At 40.6% G+C, this 24,205-nt stretch overlaps 1 protein-coding gene across 2 annotated transcripts in view; it reads right to left on the bottom strand.

The window, feature by feature from the left end:
- Window positions 1–3,279: 3,279 nt before the first annotated feature.
- The window catches only part of CDC14B (cell division cycle 14B), a 57,166-nt gene continuing 36,240 nt past the window's right edge, over window positions 3,280–24,205 (bottom strand). Inside the window, exons 10-14 of one of the 2 annotated variants that reach the window (XM_024761417.1) lie at window positions 22,758–22,896; window positions 22,426–22,585; window positions 21,617–21,714; window positions 11,887–12,003; window positions 3,280–6,963 (exon numbers count right to left, since the gene is read on the bottom strand). In XM_024761417.1, coding sequence (XP_024617185.1) covers window positions 6,927–6,963; window positions 11,887–12,003; window positions 21,617–21,714; window positions 22,426–22,585; window positions 22,758–22,896 — 551 coding nt within the window. In that variant the 3' untranslated portion in view covers window positions 3,280–6,926. The remainder of the gene's footprint in view (window positions 6,964–11,886; window positions 12,004–21,616; window positions 21,715–22,425; window positions 22,586–22,757; window positions 22,897–24,205) is intronic. The other variant, XM_024761418.1, reaches the window with a different exon arrangement.

Genomic DNA, 24,205 nt, shown 5'->3' with positions numbered 1-24,205 from the left:
GCATTTAGTAGGGGGGTGGGGGGTAGGTTTGCAAGGAATGCCAGACTGGCTGCATTCTCTGGAGTCCTACACAAGGAAGAACTGTCTGCCTGAAAAATCATCTTGCTTTACATAGGGAAGCAAACCCACGATGAAGAGAAACCATTGTCTTTCTACGAGTAAAACGACGCACAAACCTCACTACCTCCCCCACTCTTTCTATTCCCACCCAAAGGCTCTCCTCATTTAACCTATGATATTTGGCCATTATAAGAATCAGAGGGGCCAAGGCCAGGCTCCCGACCTGCAGGAGGCCTCCTTACCTGGGCACCTCAGTGTGGATAGAGCACCCGTCATCCGGAAGCATGTCAAAGTCATGCAGACTTTCTAGCAAAGAAATGAGACACAGTTAGAGACAAGGCAAGGAGACCAGACATGCTTCAGGGGCAGCGCAGAAGGATCTCCACTCCACATGGACTGGGCCAGCTTCCCCATTGAGGGAGCTGGGGTTATCTGGAGAGGAACCTGAAAGGGGATCCCAGAGTCCACATGCTCCTCCAATAAGCTGAGAAAATGATGAGACTATGTATAACATAGGGGCGTATTATGCCAACCACTTAGAAGACAAAATGCCCCGAATCTGAATAATGGGGCAGCTAAAAGATAGGACCATATATAGCAGGGAGTGATGGTGACCATGACCCATGGCCCTAGGGCCAGTGTCCTCCTGTTAATTAACCAGCTCAGCAGTGTCACAACAGCTGCTGATGGGGGACGGAGGGAGCACAGAATGTATCATAGTCCCTTTGAAGAGCATTAAGGTAATATTTTAATTTTTAAATTAAACATAATATATATGGCTCTTAGTATGTACCAGGTGCTTGCTCTAAGTAATTAGCAAATATCAAATCATTTAATCCTCATACAACCAGATTAGATATTGTCCCTCTGGCCCAAATCACACAGCTAACAAGCAGCAGAGCAAAGGTTTACACCCAGTCTGGGTCTAGAATCCGTGTTCCAAACAATTACACCAAGCTCCTTTTTGATGCCCTGTACAACGAAAGCTATAAACTTTTGCATATCCCTGACCCAGAAATGCCTTTTCAAAGAATTTATCCCAAGCAAATAAGCAGCACCACCCAGGAAGAATTTACATATGGGAACATTCAAGCAGTGGTATAAAGGTTAGAGGTTGGAAACTACCTACATGGGCAACAATGGGGAGAGAATGGTTACTGAAGTCATGGCATATTGCAGAGAAGGTAAAAAAATCACATTTGTGGAGAATTCCTCCCACTACACGGCTTTCCAACGCACCCACAGCTGCACTTAAGACCCACGGGCAGAGGAAAAGAAAGCAGTGGTGGATGTTATGCTCCACGCCGGCACCGGGCCCCATACTATGCCACAGTCGCGTACTTTGGTCTCTTTTAATCCAAACACTACGCGTTTATTGGTCCAATTTTACGGATGAACAAAGGGAGGGCCAAGAGGCAGATAAAGGATCCCCAAGTCACAGAAGAAGTGGCGGAGCTCATTTTAGAACGCACGTTGCTAATTGCTCTTTCCATTATCAACTTGCTATCTAAATAAACTCATGGGGCCTCAGGAAGGGGCCTTTTCTCCTTAACTATGCCCCTGCTCTGCCTTGAACAAACCACTCTCAAGAGACTCAGAAGTCAAAATAGTCTGACCTCTTTAAAAACTTACACCATTATACTTACATGGAATTATGCTACAGGTACCAAAAATAGTGGATACTGAGGGACCATAATCTGCTATCAAAAAATTGGTCTTTACCTAATTATCTAGAGAAAATTATCTTAAATGTATGAAAAAATTAATTTATTGAAAGCTGTGTGCCAAATGCCGTTTTAAGCACTTTCCAAATGCTGTATTATCCCATTTAATTCTCCTTATAACTGTTAAGGTGGGAATTCTCTTTATTCCCATTTTACTTGAGAAACAGAAGCAGAGGGATTTAGCAAATTGTCCACGTGGTAAATGAAAACTGGACAGTGGTCAACAACAGAGAAGGAGACCAAGAATCTACAGGGCCGGGGTCTCAGAGGCTGGTTGCCCACACTGCACAGTCCTGGAAGCCACAGCTGCTCCCACGAGAAACAGACACGCCCTATGGTTTCATCCAGAGCCTTGCAAGCCTCAGAGCCTTGCTGCCAAGCCTGCCCCTCTCACACTCTCATGTACCTTGAGTTGCTTGGCCCATGCCAACTGAGCTCCAGTGGGTCAGCAGGAGGGCACACGATTCAGCACGGGTCTCAGGGTAAACCACAGAGGGGCAGGCAGACGCTGCAGAGCCTGGAAATCGCTCTTTGCGAGTAGTGGTGTGCAGGAGGAGTTTGGATAGGGGTGAGAAGACAGATCCCTTTGCTTTGTACTTTGAAAACTCATATCCTAGCACAAATCAAAGCTAAGTTCCTTGGGGGAACTGGACAGCACTCCTTGACAGACTCCTACAACCTAGACACAACCTCTGCATGATGGTGTGGGCAGCTAGGTCTTTTAGGATTCCGCCCTGCAAGAGACCAACAGGGAAGGCAGGTGATTAACACTGTGGATGCCATCCTGGGTTATACATTGGGATGTGAAGCGCTCTAGCACTGGTCCTGCCCTTTACTCAGCACTTTAATCCTGACCTTGGCAGGCAAAATGAAGGGGCTACGGTGCATATAACCTACAAGACGCTAAGGGCCTGACCTACTTGTGTCTTATCCTTAGCGGTTTCCAGAAAAGTCAAACCTTTGCAGGCCTGAGCTGGTTAGTGGGTGTGTGTGAATGCGTTCTTAGCAGGAGCCCCCTCACTTGCTTACTGTCTTATCCTGGGGAAGATGTTACGGACTAAACTGTATACCCCCAAATTCTTAAGTTGGAGCCCTTCCACCGCTACCTCAGAATGTAGCTAACTGTATCTGGGGACACTGGCTTTAAAGAGGTAATTAAGTTAAAATGAGGTCATTAGGATAGATCCTAATCCAACCTGACTCGTATTATAAGAAACGGAGGACAGACAGAGGGACACCAGGGACTGGAGGGCACAGAGAAAAGGCCAAGGAGAGAGGCATCAGAAGACACCAACCCTGCTGACACCCTGATCTTGGATTTCCAGCCTCCAGAACTATAAGAAAATTAATTTCTGTTGTTGAAGCCTCCCAGATCACAGTATTTTGGTATATAGCAGTCCTAGCAAACTAATACTACAGAGGGTTACATCCACTTTATACTGCCTACCATGATTCAGAATGATAAGTGAATTAAAAACTCAAAAGGCTGTTTGGTTAATACTTTTAATTACATGATTATAATTATACAATTTCCACTATTCAACATTTCGTATAAAACCAGTTACAATACACAAATGTGACAATATGTATCAAACTATATAGATATGCAAAGTTTACATGCCATTATGAAGCTTTATCTTAAAAATACCTTCAGGAAAATAAACATTCATTCAACTAGTTCTCTCAGCTTTATAAAATATGATTAGAAATATACATTTTAATTTAAAAAAATCAAGACGACGATTGATCCAATACTGATTCATCAGTTACATTTTAAAAGTTTTAATAATCTATACATGAGTGCAGGTTAGATAAAAGTCTGCAAATCATTAATATAAAACTGCAGTAATATAATCAGATGAATATACCTGCTGACAGTTAATTCTACTGGGCAATTAAGGAGGTAATTTCCTACACAGATTAGGTGAACTGTCCAGTCAATTAAACACATCTGTAGTATTTCCACTTAGTGACATGGCGAATACTCAGATTTAGGAGAAAAGGAAGAGCAGCAGCTAGCCCCACAAGGACAGTTTCGGTGGGAAAGAACTAGGAAAGAATTAAAACATGTTTTTAAAGTTGTCTGTGATGAGCACTGCTTTCCAAAATGCAATAATCACTTTAAAAGCTGTATGAAGAGAAGCAGCTCAGCCACTTTCTGACAAACATCAAAGGAACGCAAGGCCCACTGGTCAAGCAAGGGAAGGGCTCCCGGAGCTCTTGGCATGACGCGGCCCAGAACAACAGATGGTCCAAACGGTTCACCCACGGGGAGACACTTGGGGACTCATGAGAACACTTGGGGACTCCTTCAATCTTGTCGGGGCCCAAGAGGTAGAAATCACCCCTGTGAGAGGCGGAGGAGGGCAGGGAAGGAAGTGGGTGGGGGACAGGCTCAGAGGATCGAGTTCACAGCAGAAAAATTCTGGAGACTAGAAGAGTGGCGGGCCGCTTAGATGCAGCTACATCTTGACAAGTAAGGCTGCTTGTTTTAGTGAGGCACTGCTCAGGATCCGTCCCTCTTCACCGACAGGTTAGAGGGATTTCTAGTTTTTCTGTAGCATTACATAATGGAAGTCTGTCTATATGTCTAAGGTACCCAGTTTGGCAGACCACCCTTCTTTTGGACTGTCCCTAACTCTTGATGGTTTGAGTCCCCAGAAAGCTTCAAGGGCACCTAAAAATATTCATTTCTAATTTTAATTCCAATGGAAACTGTCTTGGTGTACTTTCAAAGTTATTTAAGGCTCTGAAGTTAAAGAAATCTCTCCATCTGACATGCCCTGTTTCATATTCCATAGCAACAAGATCTTCTATAACAAATTAAAAATGAGAATCTGAGAAGATTCTTGGGTATGTTAAAGTTTCAGTTGGGGGCCGGGGGAAGAGTCTACTTTTATTCACAGCAGGAAGAACTTTCCATCCATCAGATCCAGAGACTTCCTAGATTCTAGATGTCCCCAGTACATTTAACATTGTGCTGTATACAATCCATCTGAAACACTATCCCAAATTGTGTGTTCCAAGGAAGGCTTCTTTAACAAATGACTAGTTTGCTATGACTAATTTCAGTGAGCCTGTCAAATACAAGGATTTTTAGAAAGAACCACAGTGACAGCAATTCTAGCTGGAAACTTGAGCAGCCACACAAAAAGGCAATTTGTAAAACAAAAGGTACATTGAAGCCCAAGAGACACCAAATGGCTTATTCACTGTGAGGGTGACGGCACATTTACTTGTTCTGACCAGCAAGAACGGTTCAGACGGAAGTCTGATTTTCACAACTACCGGGATTATTTATGTAGGAGATGGCCTTTAAAAGTATAAAGGGAAGAAGAGTTGCCCTGAGAATTCAGTGTTTAATGCCTGGGCACAGCTTGAATATTTAGTAGCATCTCCCAGACCAACACAGCAAACAGGTTTCCCCTCCCACTCAAAGCTTAATGAAGAGCTGTCTTCCCTCAGGTAAGTAGGTCTTTATATTTATGAACTTCCAGGGATAGAAAAGCACTGTTTTTCTGAGGTCTAGTCCTCAGAAAAAAGCTGACATGGCCCTCATGATGCCGTGAGGAGCACCTCAAACAAATGCTTGTTTGGCCAAAAACAATGGCATCTTCCATCTCCCCTCAAAACTAGGCAACCTTACAATTTACTCCAAGAGAGTAAATACTAAAATAGACCCACCGTCTTCTAATTACTTTCTGCATTAGCAGACTTTAATCTGTTTATTCCAACCATTCCTTGTTCTTCATATTTGTATTAAAAAGGCAGCTTTTTAAAAATGGAATTGCCTACTGACCTGATTCATTCATCTTATAACGTGAAGGCATTTTGCCTTTTAATATTGTATCATCTCCCCATTCTCCAAACTAGGACAGGCAAGCACTGGTTAGCAATAACTAAACCATTCACTTCTTATGGAGGTAACCAAGATGATTACAAATAGTTTTTTTTTTTGGGCCCCCCTTTTTTTTTTTTTTTTTTTAGCAGCAAATAAATTCTGTTTTGTGATTGTTTTACATTACAGACTCTGCTGTGTTTCTGTGGGGTTGAGGGGAGAAGGCACTCTGCAAAGAGTTATTAGTTGTATTCCCTAACCAAAGGCAACAGTGAGTTTCTTATTTACAAACAACTGAAATCCAGATAGGAATAACTGTCACTGAAACCAAAGGGTGTGTGAATGGCCTTAGGTCGTTCACATAATAAAAAAAAAATCCACAATGCTACAGAGAAAGACCCTAACAAAGTAACTTTTTAAAAAAGTCACCATTATTTGGGATCACTGTTTCCAGGGGAAACACCAACAGTGTGGGGTTTTTTCCTGCATGGAAGGAAATATGATTTTAATTTGTCTGACTGGGCAACCAAATAGTGGGCAGCCTTGGCATTCTTCAGTCTCGAAATGACAAACGAATGACTTAACAACAGTCTTCCAACTCTGAAGCCAGTTTCTCCTCCTGAGTCTTCTAAAGCTACTATTAACATTCTCTTGAAAGTTTTAGGTTACCAAAGTACCGCAACATGCAACAGCCTTCAAAAATGTGGTTTTCACAGATTCTTGTTAATAAAGCACTCTTTGGTGGAAGACAAGCAGCTTGGGTACTTAACCGAGTTAACATTATAACAGTATTACAAATACTAAAGTGAAGATGATTAAACCAAATAGTATCAAATTACAGAAAGTACCATTTCAGTAATGCTTGTTTTATCTTTATAAATTTTGACACCGGGTGAACAGCAAATAAATAAGTAAAAAACCTCCATCAGACCCTCAATTCTTCTGAAGGCCAGCAGCTAAAATGATTGCCATCACAGGGACACACGTGCACCACACAGACTAGTCAGCTCTCCTGATAACAGAGGGCTTTGATATTTACACCTGAGACTAATTTACAACAGCTTTTTTGTTAAAGACATTTCTATAGAAGGAGAGTTGGGCCCTCTTCAAGTCATTCACTTGTACCCAAACTCATGTAGTTATTTAAATTCCAGTGGACACTTTCTTCATTGAATAAACTTCTTAGGTGGAAAGCAGCTAAGGCTTTTGCAATTCTGTTTTGTTTCCAAATAAATTGTGCTAAAGTCCGGTTGTAGTTTTCTGTTCCTAGAGTCTTCCTTCAAGTTCTGGTCACAGGTTTTTACTTAACGCAAGACTGTTTTAGTCCTTGAAATGGAGGGACTACAGGGGGAAAAAAAAAAGGATTTTACCATGAAGGCTTTTAAGTGTCCCATATGTAGTTATCAAAGACAAGGAAGGCAACATAATAAAAATATTGACATGCTAAAAAGTATACACTTTGTATAATTCTTTAATGACAGATACTTTGGAAAAGACAGTACAATATCAACCATAAAGTAAAGACAAACAGGAGAGAAGAGGCAGAGCAGAAAAAGGTTCAGTTCTGCAAAAAATTAAAAAACAATAGAAAAACAATAAAAAAAGAAGGGAGTGCAAAAGCGGCCGAGCAATGAGAGTACCATAATGCCATTAAGGGCATTTGTTGCAAAGCATTCCTTTTCCTTCTTTCCCTCTGAGGAATCAGGCTGTGGGAAAAGTGGAAAGAATGAAAAGATAAAGAAGTGTTACTTGATTATTTCCAAAGCCAGAAGTCGGTCACAGAAAAAGCTGGGGCACAGCACGCAGTTTCCAGTTTAGCAGAGCGCAGCAGGCACCCCCGCACCTGCTCCCACCTTGCTCCGCACTGCTGCACAGCTGCAAGGGGACAGCCGCCGACCCTCTTCTGTTCGTGAATAATGGACCTACATTGATCTTCACCCTACCTCCTTTCTTTCCTTCCCCAACTGATCACTTTAACTTTCAACTAAATAGCAACTTTCAGAGAACAACTAAAGCAAAAGAAAAGAGAGAAACCAATTCCAAACTGGAGGTGACCCTCACTTGCATGATGATAACGGTGCTCTATCAGAGCAGCTCATCTGAATCAAACATTTAGTTTTCCGAGACCCCAATAGAGAACTGAGTATGAAGGTCCAGGTTAGCTGGTGGAGCCAAGAGGGAAAGTATCTGAAATTTCAAAGGGAGATTAATATTTTAAAGGAACAGAGGTAACCAGCATAAAAGAGTATTTAGATACAACATTCTGGGGCTTCTACAGTGATATAGTTTTTAAACATAATGGCAATGACAAAGAATTAAAGCCCAGAGGTGATGGAACAGACACTGAGATCTGAGACTCTAAGGAAGAAGAAGCAGTGACAGGTATGATGATGGCAAACGTCACAAATGAGAAGACTTAAAGAGCCGAAGTCCTAAATGTAGTTACGCCAACTGAAGGGCTTGTGAAGAGACTCATGGTTTCAGAGGCTGAAGAAAGAGTCTGAGCATTTATCTTCCTCCAAACTATGAATAATTAGGTACAAAATGCCCCATAGCAATGAACATTGGTTTGGTTTGGCAGGTGGAGCAGAAAGTGACGGTTCCCAATGAGGCAACTTGGAATAAAAAAGGCACTTATACATGACAGTTTTCTTAGAAAACAAATGAAGTTATAATTTTTAAAAAAAAAACAAAAGACTGCCCCAAAGAAACAGTATAAGCTTACAGAAACATGCACTCAATGGGTGAGCAGTGTAGAGACATGAACCGAACTGAATGACATCAAATGAGGTGGCTACACGTTCTCAATCGGAGGCTCGATGATGAAATGTTCGAGACCCATTCTCAGGGAGCTCTTCAGAGTTGATACAACAACACTGAAAAATGGGCCAGTTCTATTTAGCTGGTTCTTCAGTGGATTAATTATTAAAACAGAAACATTAAAATGGGTTTCTAGCTCTAACAGGAAGTGGGAGGTGTAGAAGCCCATTAATTTACTTCTCTGGACTTAAGAAAGGGGATGAGGAAGGTGCTACACAGACTCCTCTCAGCACCCCATCCGCCACCAGACACTCCAGTGTTTCCGTGCCCGAACTGCCACAGCTGTGCCAGAGCAGAGCTTGTCACCCACGATTTAAGCTTAGACGTGGCTAATGTTCAATGGATACATGGGAGAATAATCAGTCACCTGCCATGAGAGAAACATGGTGGCAATTCTTCCCAACAACAAATACTTATGACAACACTCATATTTTTTCAGTCTCCAAATAACTGCTCTTTTAACATGTTTGTGGAAAAGTTCTTCCAAGATGTAAAGCCTCTCAGTAAACTGTCAAAAATCAAAAGAGCCAAATCAATGGAAAGTGAATGTTGGTGAGGTCTTCATCCGGGAAAGCCTCAAAGAGTAGAATAGAACATGGAAATGAAAGGTCAAGCTCTATGGCTCAATAGAGATGATGATGATGACGTACACACAACATCAACCTGCAAGAGAGAAGGCCTCACAAATGGGAGTAACAGCAGACTGGCAACCCTGGCGCCTTGCAAGTGTTTATGAATGTACACGGAAACGGTGTACTATTTTGTGTGTGCGTGTGTGTGTGTGGTATACTGCTGTTCAAAGAAAAGATTTCTATTCAATACTTTAAAATTACTCAACAATCTTAGCTCATATTATTTTGTCCTGAATCAGATTATGTACAATTGTGTTAATTCTCTCACTACCCTCCAACCACAAACGAATACTATCCCATAGGACAAAAACTTCAGGCTACAGCTTGGGTGCTGACTCCCGTGATTTCCTAGAAGCAGGGAACGGGACCTGTGCATAACGTATTTGCCTTTCTCTGGTGAGCTGTATGTGGTCACAGTTAAGGTGATGCCAATACAGGTCAAAGCCCAGAAAGAGGTAAAGGAGGCGCGGCATGGAGGGCATGGTTAGAAGCACTGTGAAGCCCAATTAACTCTCGCTGTTTTACTTCTTTGCCCCTCCAAATCTCTGAAAGTCCATTTCAGAATTTAAAAGAAGTTTTTTTTGGTTTTCAGCACTATCCCGAATGCCTGAAAACTGCTTTCTTTGGGCCATTTCAATATTTGGTCAAGCTATTCAGTCTGAACTCTACTTTACAGCCCTCAAAGCAACAAGTCCAGGGACCTCAGGCAGATGCTCACCGCAACCAGGAACCACCTCTGCTGAGAAGCACAAGTTTAGATCACTAGACAAGACCTAGATGGAAAAACTACCATACGGCCACACCCTAAGAGGAACGTGGTATGACCGGGCAAGTGCAGTCCCGGCTCCAGGACTCTAGCCAACTCCTCTGAAACCTGCAGAGCGCCATCCAGAAAAGCAGAAAGCAGAATTAAATGTGCAAAACACACCCGGCTGTGATAAAAGTCTGAAAAGAATATGTCCATTCAAAACATGTCTAACTATCATCAACAGCAGGCCCTTTATTTGAATTTTTAATAATTTAATTTCCATAAAAGTGTCAAAGTTTAAAAAACTCACATTTCCCCTCATTTATTATAGAAAAGTTAGAAAAAAAGAAAATGATAGAAAGAAAGAAAAAAAATCCCCAAATGCCCTACCAACTGGAAGAACTGTTAGCGTTACGGCATATTTTTCCTTTATCTTACTTCTCTACATATATATTGGGTTGGCCACAAAGTTCCTTTGGGTGTTTTGGTAAGATGTTACGGAAAAACCCGAACGAACTTTTTGGCCAATCCAACAGAAATGTCCACATCTATAAATATTTAAGCTTATAAATATTTACACATCTATACACTTTTACACACACACACATATATATATATAAAGTATATCTTACATTTACAAAATTAGAGCAATACTTCATAATTTTTATGTGTAGCCCTTTTCACTTATTGCTCCATGAGCAATTAACCCAGGTCATTAACTTTCCTTTGAAAACATGACTGTCGATTCATTTGGCGGAATTCATCAATCATTTCCTATTTCTTACTATTATAAATAACATTTCTGATATTATGTTATAATGTACCTAAATCTGACTTTCTGTCAGTATTTCTCTAATATTCTTCTCAGTGAATTAGAGTACAAAGAGTATGAATATTTGATACCTTTCTAATGAAAAGTTTTGAACCCTAAAATCAGGAGTCAGTGCCCAATTCTCAAATACTTGTATTGAGGCACTATCACGTTCTCTGGCAAGTAAAAGATTGTAGTAAAACTGTACAAAAGAATCAGCAAAGGAGGAGAGTGGCAGAATGGAACAGTTCCTTACAAAAGCAAAACACACAGAGCTCTCTAGATTGTCAGTGAGTCCCTCAGGACACAGGCTGCCGTGGGACTGCACCGGAGACTACCTTAGCACTGAAGGTCAACGCAGGCCCAAATCCTCAAAGATCTGAGGGCAGGGAAGCCAAAAAGAAGCAAGGAAAACTGTGAAGGACGTTTTAAAGTCTGGTTCAGGTTATCTTCAGCTTGCTCGTGGTCTCTATAAGACAACACTGTGTCCTGAGCACGGTACTGTCATGTCCAGGACCGCACGGGTTGCCAGCTCAAGGCAAAGATACACAAACACAAAAAAGGTGCCTGCCTGCCTATGCCTCCTGAGATGATAGGAAGTGGGCAATCTGCTCTCCCCTAAAAGGGGATCTGCTTTTGGAATATGTTAAAAATGAAATGTCTCAGTTCATGATAAACATCCAAAAACAATGGTGAATAATGGATTTGGTCACAGAACATGTCCAATTTTTTGTGAAAGCCTCTATTAATGAAGGAAGTGAAAGATGCTGGGCCAGAAAGTGAAAAGGCTAGCGCCCTTGGGTATATAGAGACTGTGGCCAAGAGGATAGTCGCTAGGTAAAGAAGGATCCCAAACTCACGGGAGTTCTCATTTTTCCACCATCACACTTATTTACAACTAATTCTCCAACAATTATGATGGATCTGATATACAGACAGAAAGATTTCCTCCAAGTCCTGACAGAGAGCTTTGGAAATTCTTAATTTAAGAACTTAGAAGTAGAGCATTCTCAACTTTCCCATATCATGACCCAGAGACCACATTTCCAGGGTTGAGAATCACCTCTGTAAACAAAACAAAACCCCAAATTAAAATGGTCCAGATTTTCTTAGATGATGAACAAGTGAAACATTTTTGATTAATTTCCTACCACAGGGACTCTGCTTTCTCCTGTCTTCATTTCTATCTCCAGAAGATTAAACTGGAAAACCAATGCTTAGAACATTTCAGAAGAGTCGGATTCTTTTCTCACCTTTTAAAACTGCTTTTTCTTGAAGCAGATCTGGTGGTTCTTTTAGTAATGCCTGCACTGCCAGAAATGTTAGGTTCAGATGTTTTACAGCTCTGAACACTGGACTGAAGAATTACTCTGAAAACAGTTGGAAAAAGATAACATTATATTCACTGAAGCGATTTGCAAATACTTGACAGAGGAAGGCATTTTTGCACTTTAGTGCAAATTATTTTCTTGAGAACGGACAGGGTTTTCCATAAGCACATTTGCCAAAAAAAGAATCTGAAACACACTTTTACATCAAGGTCTTTTGAAATAAAGCATCTCATTTCCCTATGAAGGTTTACACAAAGATAACCAAAGAACTTTGCTTTTGGAAAATGAAATGACCTGGCATGTCAAGCGATTCCCACACCAAAGAAATCAATCAGTAAGACAAATTTTTGTGCCCCAAAGTAAGAATAAATTCTCAGAATTCTAGTCATGAAAACAAGAAATCATTTAAAAACCCCAAATTCTAAAGAATACGAATATAAATATATATACAGTATTCACTCTTCAGAGCTGGAAGTACAAGCAATTGACATCAAATCAACAGTAATTTTTTATAACATTTCAAATTTTAAAAGTATGTTCAAACAGAATTTTGGGGGCTGGCTTACAACCACTTACAAAGTCACCCAGTACGAGTAAAGTGAAGCTGTTTAAATTTTGTGAAACTTGATTTAATTAAACTCTCTACGTCTCCAAGAACTGAGACCTATGGGAGTAGACTGCCCAGGAGGCAAATTCATGAATCAGAAAGAACACCCTCAGATAAAGGCCACACAGAATACCTGTTCATAAGTAGAGGGTGTTTTAAAATTCCTCACTGAATTGTCAGAGGGACAACAGCAGAAAACACCAAAAAATTTTACAAGCAATTCTTTTCTTCAAGAGATAATGACTAAAACACTGAACTGTATACATACACATCTACATATACTCAACTTTTATTTATCTGTGAGAGAAAATACTTTAAAAAGCTTTCTCCTCTCATATCCAAACATAAAGGTGAGATAGCCAACAACAACTTATGAGAACCCAGCTCGTGCGTAAAAAGAAAGCATTACAACGAACTAGCAGCCAGTCCTACCTCCTATGCCTGTGTTAACACCACATTAGTTAATAACCAAAGCCAGGTCCTTAAAATGTAGTAAATTCTTATAATCTTAATATTACTCAAACCATAGGATATTCAACATTTAGTAAAATACTAACTTCTCATCATTAAAAAAACAATGGGTTGTACTGCACCAGAGCAGAAGTCTGGAGATCAGTAGTTTTCGAGCCATTTGGGGGAGAGGCGTAGAAGGCTGAGGGAGGGGAACTCCTAGCCTAGCTGTTTCTCTTTATCCAAGAAACATTTCTGAAAGCCTTATGAATCAGGCCTTCAATCTCACTGAGGGAAACTGATCCTGGGTAAATGAGCCAATGCTTGATTCAGGATTTCTGATAAAGTTTTATCACCCCTAAATGCTGACTGTTTTAACAAAATAGAAAATGTATATGCAGACATAATTATATTATCGAAGAGGGTACCAACTGCCCTGGCATATAAATTCTCTCCTTGAAAACAAGGATTTATTTTTAAATTCTTTCTGATTGTATAAAGTGAAGAGGAAATATTTAGTTGTCCTTGTTAAGAATGTGAATCTAGAATTTTTCATTAAAAAAAACAAAACAAAACGGAAACAAACTGCAATGCTTCCATTGCTATTTCTAAGGCCCAGGCCCAGGGCTTGGTGTTGCCACTACTGTCCCGAGGCCTCTCACCCACTCAGTGAGGTTCATGAGTTTTATCTCCATTTTTTACAAATGGAGAAGATGAGACTCCTGTTGGCTTTTTTCTGAAATACAACAACTACTTTTCAAATAATTTGAGGCCACTTATGGTCAAAAGTATCAACCATCACACTGTAAAATCATTAATATGAGGGAAAAAACAAGAGCCAATATACATTGCCTGCTTAGGAAATTTACCTCCTGATTTCTTAAGTTAGCTAGTATGTTTAAATACTATTCAAAACAAGAAATTACTGCTAAATCATATTTTAGGCTGATAGGAAACATCTTTTTAAAAGTACTTATTTCTCTATAAAATTAGTGTAAACAATTCATGGGAAGTAATATACTATTAATAGCTAATAATTTATGTGCAATTTTGAAAATGAGAGCATGCTAGAGATTTGGAATGCAAACTGGTGACTGATTCAGGTCACCAGTTATTTACATTAAAAACAGAGCAGTTATTACATCTGTAGGTTATGCGTCAATAAAGTGGGAAGGAAACACAGCAACTACACTTAGTTATTACCTGAGATATCCTACAAGTTAACACCCTAAGGTGGGTGAAGCTAGTAAACGTGTGAAGTATTCACTCTGCCACAGGGATGTGGGAACTCACTACCCCCCACCTTGCACACTAGGCCAATCACACGGCTCTGCAGGACATTTAGCAAATGTCGTTTCTCCTTTCCATCTTTGCCTGATAGAACCCTCAGTCCTACCTTCTATCTCTTGCCCATACTAGAGCTCGTTTTCTTCTCTGCAGTATCTTTTGAGGCCCAATATTTTCCGATTTTGGATACAAAGATATCTGCAACCTGAGGCACAGCAAAAAATTGAAAAGCCAGGTCTCTCACCTATCAAGTCACAAAGTACTTTGAAAATAAATGTTCATTCCAAGATGAGAATCCATCAGCGCAGCCAGGCACTATTTACACTGGCTGTCCACCACGGATACAAAAAGAGCCTGCAAAATGATGGGCCTGAGGCCCTGCAACCTGCAGAGATGCTTTTCCCACTGTCTAAAAGGTCTGAAGCAGCGTGTGAAGTGCTGTTATAGGGAAGCTCTCCAGGCATGCCAGGAAACAACCTATCTGGTGATGCTACATCATCAGCCAATAGAGGTGAATGTCAGCAACAGTGCCCATGAGTAGTCACCTCAAAGGATAATTATAAGGATTATATCTGTTCACATTACTGTTATTGTTGAAGGCTTTTGTTTCTGTAAATTCCAAATTAATCAGGGCAGGCTAAAGTGAATACTCTGCTTTGGGCTAGAAATACAATGGCAAATGTTAGTAATAACAAAAAACGTTATGTCTTACATAGAATATTAAAAAGAAAAGAGCCTGACAGAGACCATTTTTTAAACTTACCCTGCAAAAAATAATACAATCGTGAAGCGCCTAAACATCATTAGCAATGACTCCACCTGTTTGAAATTGCCACTCGGAATAGTCTGAGAAGGATAAATCTATGCAGTGTGTGATGGCCCTGAGTCCAAATGTGTGAAATCTAGGCTCCGTAAGAGAAGTAAAGGAACAAAACACCTAAAGGGATAATCCGTATCAGAAACATAGTATATGTGCCTATGTAATAAGCTTGTTATTAATAAGATTTTTTTTAAATGTCATATATAGGTTCATGTTAAGCAGCTTTTCCTTAATTTCGAAAAGAATGGCATCTGCTAGTTTTTTAAAATCTTTTCTAGCCATTTGAAAACATTCAATGAACCACAAAGTACTAGAGTTGGTTGCAATGGAATTTTACTTTGGAGGAGATCCTAGAAGGCACTTTTGAATTCCTTTATAACCCCCAAGTCCAAGTTGGAACAAGACAAGAAATTCTTAAAATTTGAGCTAAAGAAAATGTTTCAGAGAAAAAAAGGATGCAGCCTAGACATAAGAGGGTAATGGTGAACCACAGTCTCACAGGATACACCCTCCTTTCTGTGCTCTTGGTCTTACATGTTCCCGGGAAAGCTTCTTGTCACATTCTTCTGCAGAAAAGGAGTCTCTTCACTGTGAAGGTATTCGTTTAATGATGAAAGATATCAAGAGAATACAAATTCTGCCTCTATTAACCTAATAAAAGCATTCTGGTTACTTTTGGGAAAGAAGGAAAGTGGGAAGGAAAAAGGAGCACAGTGACTGTCATGTGGAAACACAAACATAAACAAAGGACTCCAGTTTTCTCTGCTTTCCTATTTTCATTCAACACCAAGTGTTGAAAACTATACTTAACTGTATTCCCTAAAGGGGAGGAAGTGAAACGAGGTAGAGGAGAAAATTCTGCATACTCAAGACAGAATATTTATTAGGGAAGCAGGTGTCTGCTGAGAGAGCACCGTGTACAATGGCAGAATCAGAGGTGAAAAAGGATGCAATGCTCACTAGACCTCATGGCTACAAAATAAAGTCTTTACTAACAGCAGAAAACCAGCGGGAAAATTCTTTTTGCTAGATTGGAAAGGATATATTAAAAATATTTACTCTAGAAAACCAGAGGAAAGTTGTACAGACAACTGATTGAAAGAAAACCACCCCAATTACCCCAAACTAACTATACATTTTTGATAAGAAAAAGAAACTACATCATTGTCATCATAAATCGCTATTTCAAAAAATCTGTTAAGAGTAAGCACATCTTAAACGAAGCGTGTTACTTTTAATATCCCTGGTATGAAAGTAACAGAGAAGACTTCCTTCCCTGCCACCAACCCATGAAGTGCAAAGATTCAGAATAAGAACCTTTGAAAAAAGGCAAATCAACAAAGCTAGAAGAGCTGATAGTGAGAAAAACATGCATCATGGGAAACACACTGGACACCAGAGGTGAGCGCTAGTAGAGAAGTGGAATGGGACACTTACACAGCAGCTATCTGTCAAGGGTCCTGATGGCTACTGTGTTCTTAAACCATCGAGACAGAATAGCAGGATGGGGAGAATGTAGTCACAAACAATCCACCAGATGACAACACTACACAGTGCAGAGGTCAGCACAGCTAGGGAACATCTGGAAAGGGGCGAAGGGGAAAGAACAGATGTTCAAACTGGGAAGCCAAAATAAATAAAATAATAAATAAATAAAGCCACGTGTGAATTTTAGATACCCTGCGATGCAAAGGAGCAGGAAACAGGGATCAAATTTTGCCATTTTACGTTGGAAAAAAATGCTGTCTTCAGTTTTAAACGGATTTGATATTTGGTAAAGAAAGGTTAGACCCAATCTCTAGTTGGGTAACTACCCCATGTTAACTTAATTGTATGATACTGAGATTAGAGTCATAGCTATGCGGTTGAAATTCTTCAAAAAGCATAATATGCACACAGAAAACCAAATCACAGAGAAAAAGGAGGCAAAACCAACCAGACAAACAAACAAAAAAAGCCCTGAACTGACACAGGCATGTGTCTGCTTTATAGATTTTCATTTGTTCCTCTAGTAAAGCTCCTGGCATGAGAATTATTTTTCAACGATGAAACACACCCACCTACACTGTACTGTTAAAGGTGGTTTTAAGGGATTTTCAAGGCTAACTATATCTGTATTTTTACCTGTTCCCATAGGATGTGCTTCCACTCTTCATGCATCATTTCCTTTGTCCCTAATAAACCTAGCAGAAATCATCAGCACAATGCAGAAAAATAGGCAGCATGGATGAAGTTACAAAATCTACCCAACCTGTTTTGGCACAGACAATAATATACTTGCCATCATGTCCTGAAGATCACTTCAAGATCATGGTGCTACATAATTTCCTGTCCTCATGGTAGTCAGGATCAGACAAGCTCTCTGACAAAATTACTAATTTTACTGGACTTCCCTGGTGGCGCAGCGGTTGGGAGTCCGCCTGCCGGTGCAGAGTACGCGGGGTTCGTGCCCCGGTCCGGGAGGATCCCACATGCCGCGGAGCGGCTGGGCCCATGAGCCGTGGCCGCTGAGCCTGCGTGTCTGGAGCCTGTGCTCCGCGGCGGGAGAGGCCACAACAGTGAGAGGCCCACGTACCGCAAAAAAAAAAAAAAAAAAAAAAATACTAATTTTACAATTTCTAACACTTAATTCTCCCCAAATATTGACTGTAAAACAGACACCAATGACTGGATTACTTTACGTACTATAACTTTCTTTTAAGAATCACCAGTACTCATATATTTTCCATTAACTTTCCCTCTTAACATTTTCATCTGGCTTAGTACCAACAGTGAAGCAAAATAACATGTCCACGCTGACAGATGGGTCAAAATCAGGAGGCAGGAATTGAATTTAGATTTTTCAACCCAAGCTGCTGCTGCAAACTCTCTCTCAGGGGACTTTTAAATATTTCTAAAATAACAACAAACACTTGGGAAGGAAAGGAAATCTCCAGTTGACCTCCTCTTCTAGGGCCAAAAGAGCTACAAATAGGAGCAAAAATGAGAAGACTGTAACAGCAAAGAGGGTCTGAAAAAGCAGGAAGGGATAAGGAAGGAGAAGGAAGGAAAATCTGCTGGGACTAATCTTAAGTCTCCCAGGGTGTTTACGCATAATTGTGTGTATGGGAAGAGGGTGGTTTGGGGACTATTCTATTGTTTGGGGGATTACAATTACAATTAAAGGGAATCTGGAGCTAGCTTTTTTTTTTTTTTTTTTTAACTTTTACCAAGTAAAAGGTTGTTTTAGGGAATTCCCTGGCAGTCCCAGTGGTTAGGAATATGCTTTCACTGCTGAGGACCCAGGTTCGACCCCTGATAGGAGAACTAAGATCCCACAAGCCGCAAGGCGTGGCCAAAAAAAAAAAAAAAAGAAAGATTGTTTTAACACATGACAAGAATGCCAAGAGTGCTCCAGAGCAAAGGGCCAGTGTTCTTTACTCCTTTTAGGGTAAGGTGGGGTGTAAATATATAACAAAGCAAATGGATAGCACAGAGGCTGGTCTTTCCTCCACTGGTCTTTGCTAGTTACTATCATTCAGCCATCCATCAACTACCATCCCAGGGAACCTCACATACCAAGATAAATGTCATAGCATCTAGTGTCATCTTCTGGTTTCCAGCAATATTTCTAATTTTAGTCTACATTTATTGTTTTCTTTTATGTTTCCACAAATCCATGAGCTATGGAAGAGACTTTTATAGTCTCATTTTTCTAGAAAGGAGCATCAAATGATTTGAACTCTTATAAAACATATTCACAAGATAGCAGACTCAGAGTAACAAAAGAAAATTTCCTATAAGCCCTATCGAACTCCAGAACCTTTGACTGAGCAGAATTCCCATCCCCGACTCCCAGCTTGACTTTTGAACAGAAGGCAACAAGCTATTGAGAAATAAACTGATGCTGAAGATTCTTAAAAACAGAACAAAAAACCTGGACATGACTAAAAGCAGCCCACAAAATCATCCATCTTCTAGGGCTTGTGATTCCAAGTGTGGTCCCTGGACCCGTAGCATCTTTTAACACCTGGAAGCTTGCCAGAAATGCAGAATCAGATGGTACCCCAGACCCACTGATCATTATCTGCATTTTAACAAGCTTCCCAGGAGACTCAAATGCACACTGAAGTTTGAGAAGCACTGCTCTAGGGCACTAGCTATTTCCTCCTGTCTAAAATTGGCTTCAGAATGATTATTTGGAGGGACTATACTATTTCTAAATAAAAAGGACCATGAAGGGCTTCCCTGGTGGCGCAGTGGTTAAGAATCTGCTTGCCAAAGCAGGGGACACGAGTTTGAGCCCTGCTCCAGGAAGATCCCACATGCCGTGGAGCAACTATGCCCGTGCGCCACAACTACTGAGCCCGTGTGCCACAACTACTGAAGCCCGTGTGCCTAGAGCCTGTGCACCGCAATGAAGAGTAGCCCCTGCTTGCCGCAACTAGAGAAAGCCCGCAGGCAACAACGAAGACCCAACACGGCCAAAGATAAAATAAATTAAAAATAAACTAATTTAAAAAATAGTACCTAAAAAAAAACCCATTAAGACCTTAAATGAAGACTTATAATGAAATTTAAAACAAAATGGCATTTGGAATTAAACAAATTATTTAAAGCATTCTAGTTGATTGAACGCACAACTAAACAGCAAAGAGAATGCTTAATTAATGCCTATATCAATACTGATGCCTTTCATTCACATGGCATTTTATTTTGGAAAACTCATTCCTTTACCTTGGGTCTTTTAAGAATCTCCCAAGGCAGTGGCCCATGATGACACATCCCTTAAGTGTAATTCTACTTTGGATTTTAAGATTATGAGAAGATACCAGTGAAGAACTACTTTTAATTAAAAAGGCCTGTTCTTCTCTGCCATAACCATTTACTATGTCATAGTTCCTTGCCATATTACAAGATGCTTACTGAATACTAAGATGACCTATCTCCATCACCAAAAAAAGGGGGGCGATGCAAAATTTGACACCCACCCCACAATGAAAGGTAGTAGAAGGAAGGAATCCATTGGTATAGGTGGGAGCATCTACTAAAGAATACCCTAGGAGGGCTTCCCCGGTGGCGCAGTGGTTGCGAGTCCGCCTGCTGATGCAGGGGACACGGGTTCGGGTCCCGGTCTGGGAGGATCCCACATGCCGCGGAGCGGCTGGGCCCGTGAGCCATGCCGCTGAGCCTGCGCGTCCGGAGCCTGTGCTCCGCAATGGGAGAGGCCACAACAGTGAGAGGCCCGCGTACCACACACACACAAAAAGAATACCCTAGAAAAAAAGTACAATGGTCAAGTTTTTGATTCTACATATCTAACAATCCTGTACGTTCCATGAGATTGAATCCCAACTAACACTTACAGAGGCAAGTGTAAGTGGACACACACACAACCCAATAACTATAAAACTTCCTATCTCCATACTAAACCTTCTTCTGTAACTTGAAAAATTCTTCCAACGAAAAATTAATACAAAAATATAGTTTAATCAATTCATTGTTGACTTAAAATAATATGACATTAAGCCACCATGTCACCACTAATTAAAGTTTACCATATCAAAACAAATTATGTGTAATACGGTAGTAAATTTAAAGAAATTCACAATTTTAATAACTCTGGACAAATCTACAGTTATTCTACAGTTTAAATCTGCTGTCACTCTGTTGAGGATGTAACATGTTTATGAGAAATGGAATACTGTGTGTCATATCAGTAAACAAAGGATGTCATGGTCATCAGTGATTATAGCCACAAGCCAACAATGAGCTGGTGAGCCCTGAGGGAACTCAGGAAGGAAAGAACACCTGCCATCTAGCAGCCATCAGACTTCAGCCACTCCCACTCCCCACGGTGAGCCCTGAGGAAACTCAGCATGGATACTGGCCCCAGAGAGCTGAGGTGCATATCAAAGGAAGGATTTCAGTGAGCCCAGACTCCTGCATCTTCCCATACATAGAAAAGTGCTAAATTCCTTAACTTGGGATATCTGTTTTCTCTTATTAACAGTAATCTTTTGACATTCAGAATCTGTTTTCTCTTATTAACAGTAATCTTTTGACATTCAAACTACGTTTGCTGCAAAACTCCTATATATCCTGGCTCCCTCCTCGCCTCCTTGGAGCAGTTCTCTCAGGGTAACTTGAGATGCTGCCTCCCGGGCTTCTTCAAGTTCTAAAAATTTCCGCCAAATGAAACATAACTCTCAACTTTTAGGCTGTGGATATTTTTTTAGTCGACAGTTATTATCCATGGAGAAAAATCACTCGGAATAGTGCTTTCCTATCTATACAAGCTAGTGAGGTTGCAACACAAGACAGAGATAAACAAAGGATAACTAAGAGCTTCTTAGGCAACACCCTTAGATTTTAAATAAAGTAGATATTCATTTCAAAGTGGCATAATGGGCATGCAACCATGGAGAAAATGTACAGGAAAAAATGCTCATGAAGGACCTTACACACACATTAAATAACTACAACCACACGAAGGAAATCAGACTCACGTGAGGGGAATAGCGTTTGTTTTTGATTGTCTTCTGCTTTTCAGGGCCCGAAGTCTATCACCTTGTGTCACTGCATTGATTTCGTCATCATCACTGTACTGTGTAAGTAGAAAAACACTGAGCTAATGATTTAAGCTGTACTTATTAATGCAGCGAAGCACAGCAGCTACATTTACCCATATAGATCATACACAGACACACATAAATATACTTCAACATTCTGAAGAACTCTAAAATATTTTGCTGCTTTCAAAATAAAGGTACAGGACACAATTCAAGACAACCAAAAGTTGACTTTCATAGACAAAGAACCCAATAGCACTCTTGTTATAAAACATTTTGACAGTGAAGAGGCATAATGGGTTTTCAGTATTGAAAACACTCTCTTTTAAAATCCACAATCTTCTTACCACCACTTAATATGGTACTGCTACCCCCTAAACTCTTGGTTCTCTAAAGTTCCCATCTGAGAACAATTGGTTCCCTAAATCAGCTACCATGAAATAGGAAAAAAATGGGGGAAAGGGGTGTCACGAGGTCCATCTAAAGAGTGTACTTCACATACCTCTTTTTATCACCAGTGCCTTGTGAGTAAACAAAAAATAAACTTTAGTTTTAAGGACACATAACCTTGTTTTAACTATTTTGACTAAAAAGTTTCTAGAGAGGGTAATAAGTACAAAAAATGTGTGATGATAATCCCTCAAAATGTGCTTTATTATTTGTATCTACAATTTTCTCCGTGCCCTAAAAAGTTCTCAACAGCACTTAAAGCAATGACAACAGTGTGATGGGGGTGGTTCGATTACCAGTTCATGTTCTTGCTTGTCTTCATTCTCGACCCCATTGATTGAAATGTCATCAACAGCCAAGAGGAGTTTTGAGACAGCTGCTTTGTGTTTTCCATTATCCTGACCCTTTAACTTTTGACGAAAATAGTCACCTTCCATCCAGAGGCTTGCCTGTTTCCTACAGTATTTAAGTAACAATATCAAAATACAGCCTTCCAGAAAGATACATACAAACAACTTTCTCCTACTAGACTATCTGCTGTTACTGGAGCCTAAGGAAAATTCTACTTCCCATCACTTTCCAGACCCGTGCGTTCCTGAGGAATTACAAAAGCTCTCCATCCACTTACATCATCAAAAATTGTTGCTGAGGTCCAATCACTGAGCCAGGTCTGCAGATTCTGACCCAAGCAATGGCCTCGGTTGCTGTCATCCTGTAATGCTTCATGATGTAGCAGGCTATCAAAGTGCCTGTTCGTCCAAGGCCAGCTAGGAAAAGAAACAAACCAATGAGACCTGGTGTCATGTGCTCCAGAATTTTGTTGGGCAGGTAGGATTTTTTTAAAAAAGCTTCCCATGATTCTGCTCCCCTCAACAGTGGTTCTCATGTTTTGATGCACAGTACAATCAACTGGAGAGTTTTTTTGTTTTTTTTTTATTATTATTTATTTATTTTAGGCTGCATTGGGTCTTTGTTACTGTGTGCGGGCTTTCTCTAGTTGTGGTGAGCGGGGGCTACTCTTCGTTGCAGTGCAAGGGCTTCTCACTGCGGTGGCTTCTCTTGTTGCAGAGCACGGGCTCTAGGCGCCAGGGCTTCAGAAGTTGTGGCTCGTGGGCTCTGGAGTGCAGGCTCAGTAGTTGTGGCACACAGGCTTAGTTGCTCCGCAGCATGTGGGATCTTCCCGGACGCGGGCTTGAACCCGTGTCCCCTGCATTGGCAGGTGGATTCTTAACCACTGTGCCACCAGGGAAGCCCAACTGGAGAGTTTTAATTGGTATGTGATGCAGCCTGGACACAGAGATTCCTAAAATCCCTCACATGATTCTACGTTTAGCCAAGATTGAAAATCACTTTCTAAGCAATGATTCTCAGTAAGTGCAGTGTTTTATACTCTGGGTTTTCAGTTAATGGAACCACCATCTTTCCAAAATTACAGGCTTAAAATCTTGTACTTTCTCCCTCATCCAACTGTTTTTTCTACTCTACTTTTATACCTATTTGCACGTGGACTTTTTTTCCCACTCTATTCCTGCTGTCTTCCTTTACTCTCGTCTAGACTAGTATCATTACCTCCTGTGATGGTTAATTTTATGTGTCAACCTGGCAGGTGTATTTGGATGAAATTGGTAGACTTTGAGTAAGCCAACTGCCCTCCGCAATGTGTGTGGGCCTCATCCAATCAGTTGAAAGTCTGAACAGAACAAAAATACTTGCCTCCCAAAGTTAGAGGGAATATTCTACCAGACAGCCTTTGGACTTCAACTGCACCATTGGCTCTCCTGGGTCTCCAGCCTGCCAGTCCACACTGCAGATTTTATGCTCACCAGCCTATATAGTCACATAAGCCAATTCCTTATAATAAATCTCCTTCTCTCTCTATATATATCCTACTAGTTGTTTCTCTGGGAAAATCCCACTAACACAGATTTTGTGAAGTGGCATGCTACTGAAACATTAGGTAAAAATGTGGAAGTGACTTTGGCATTGGAATTCTAAAGGCTGGGAGAGTTTTAAGGCACATGGTAGAAAAACCTAGATAAATACACCATTGTAAAGCAATTATACTCCAATAAAGAT

This window comes from Neophocaena asiaeorientalis, unplaced genomic scaffold, assembly GCF_003031525.2.
Source record: "Neophocaena asiaeorientalis asiaeorientalis breed wild unplaced genomic scaffold, Neophocaena_asiaeorientalis_V1.1 scaffold247, whole genome shotgun sequence".
Classification (NCBI taxonomy): Eukaryota; Metazoa; Chordata; class Mammalia; order Artiodactyla; family Phocoenidae; genus Neophocaena; species Neophocaena asiaeorientalis.
Note: the sequence above shows the minus strand (reverse complement) of the source record. Positions and strands in the feature narration are given on the sequence as shown.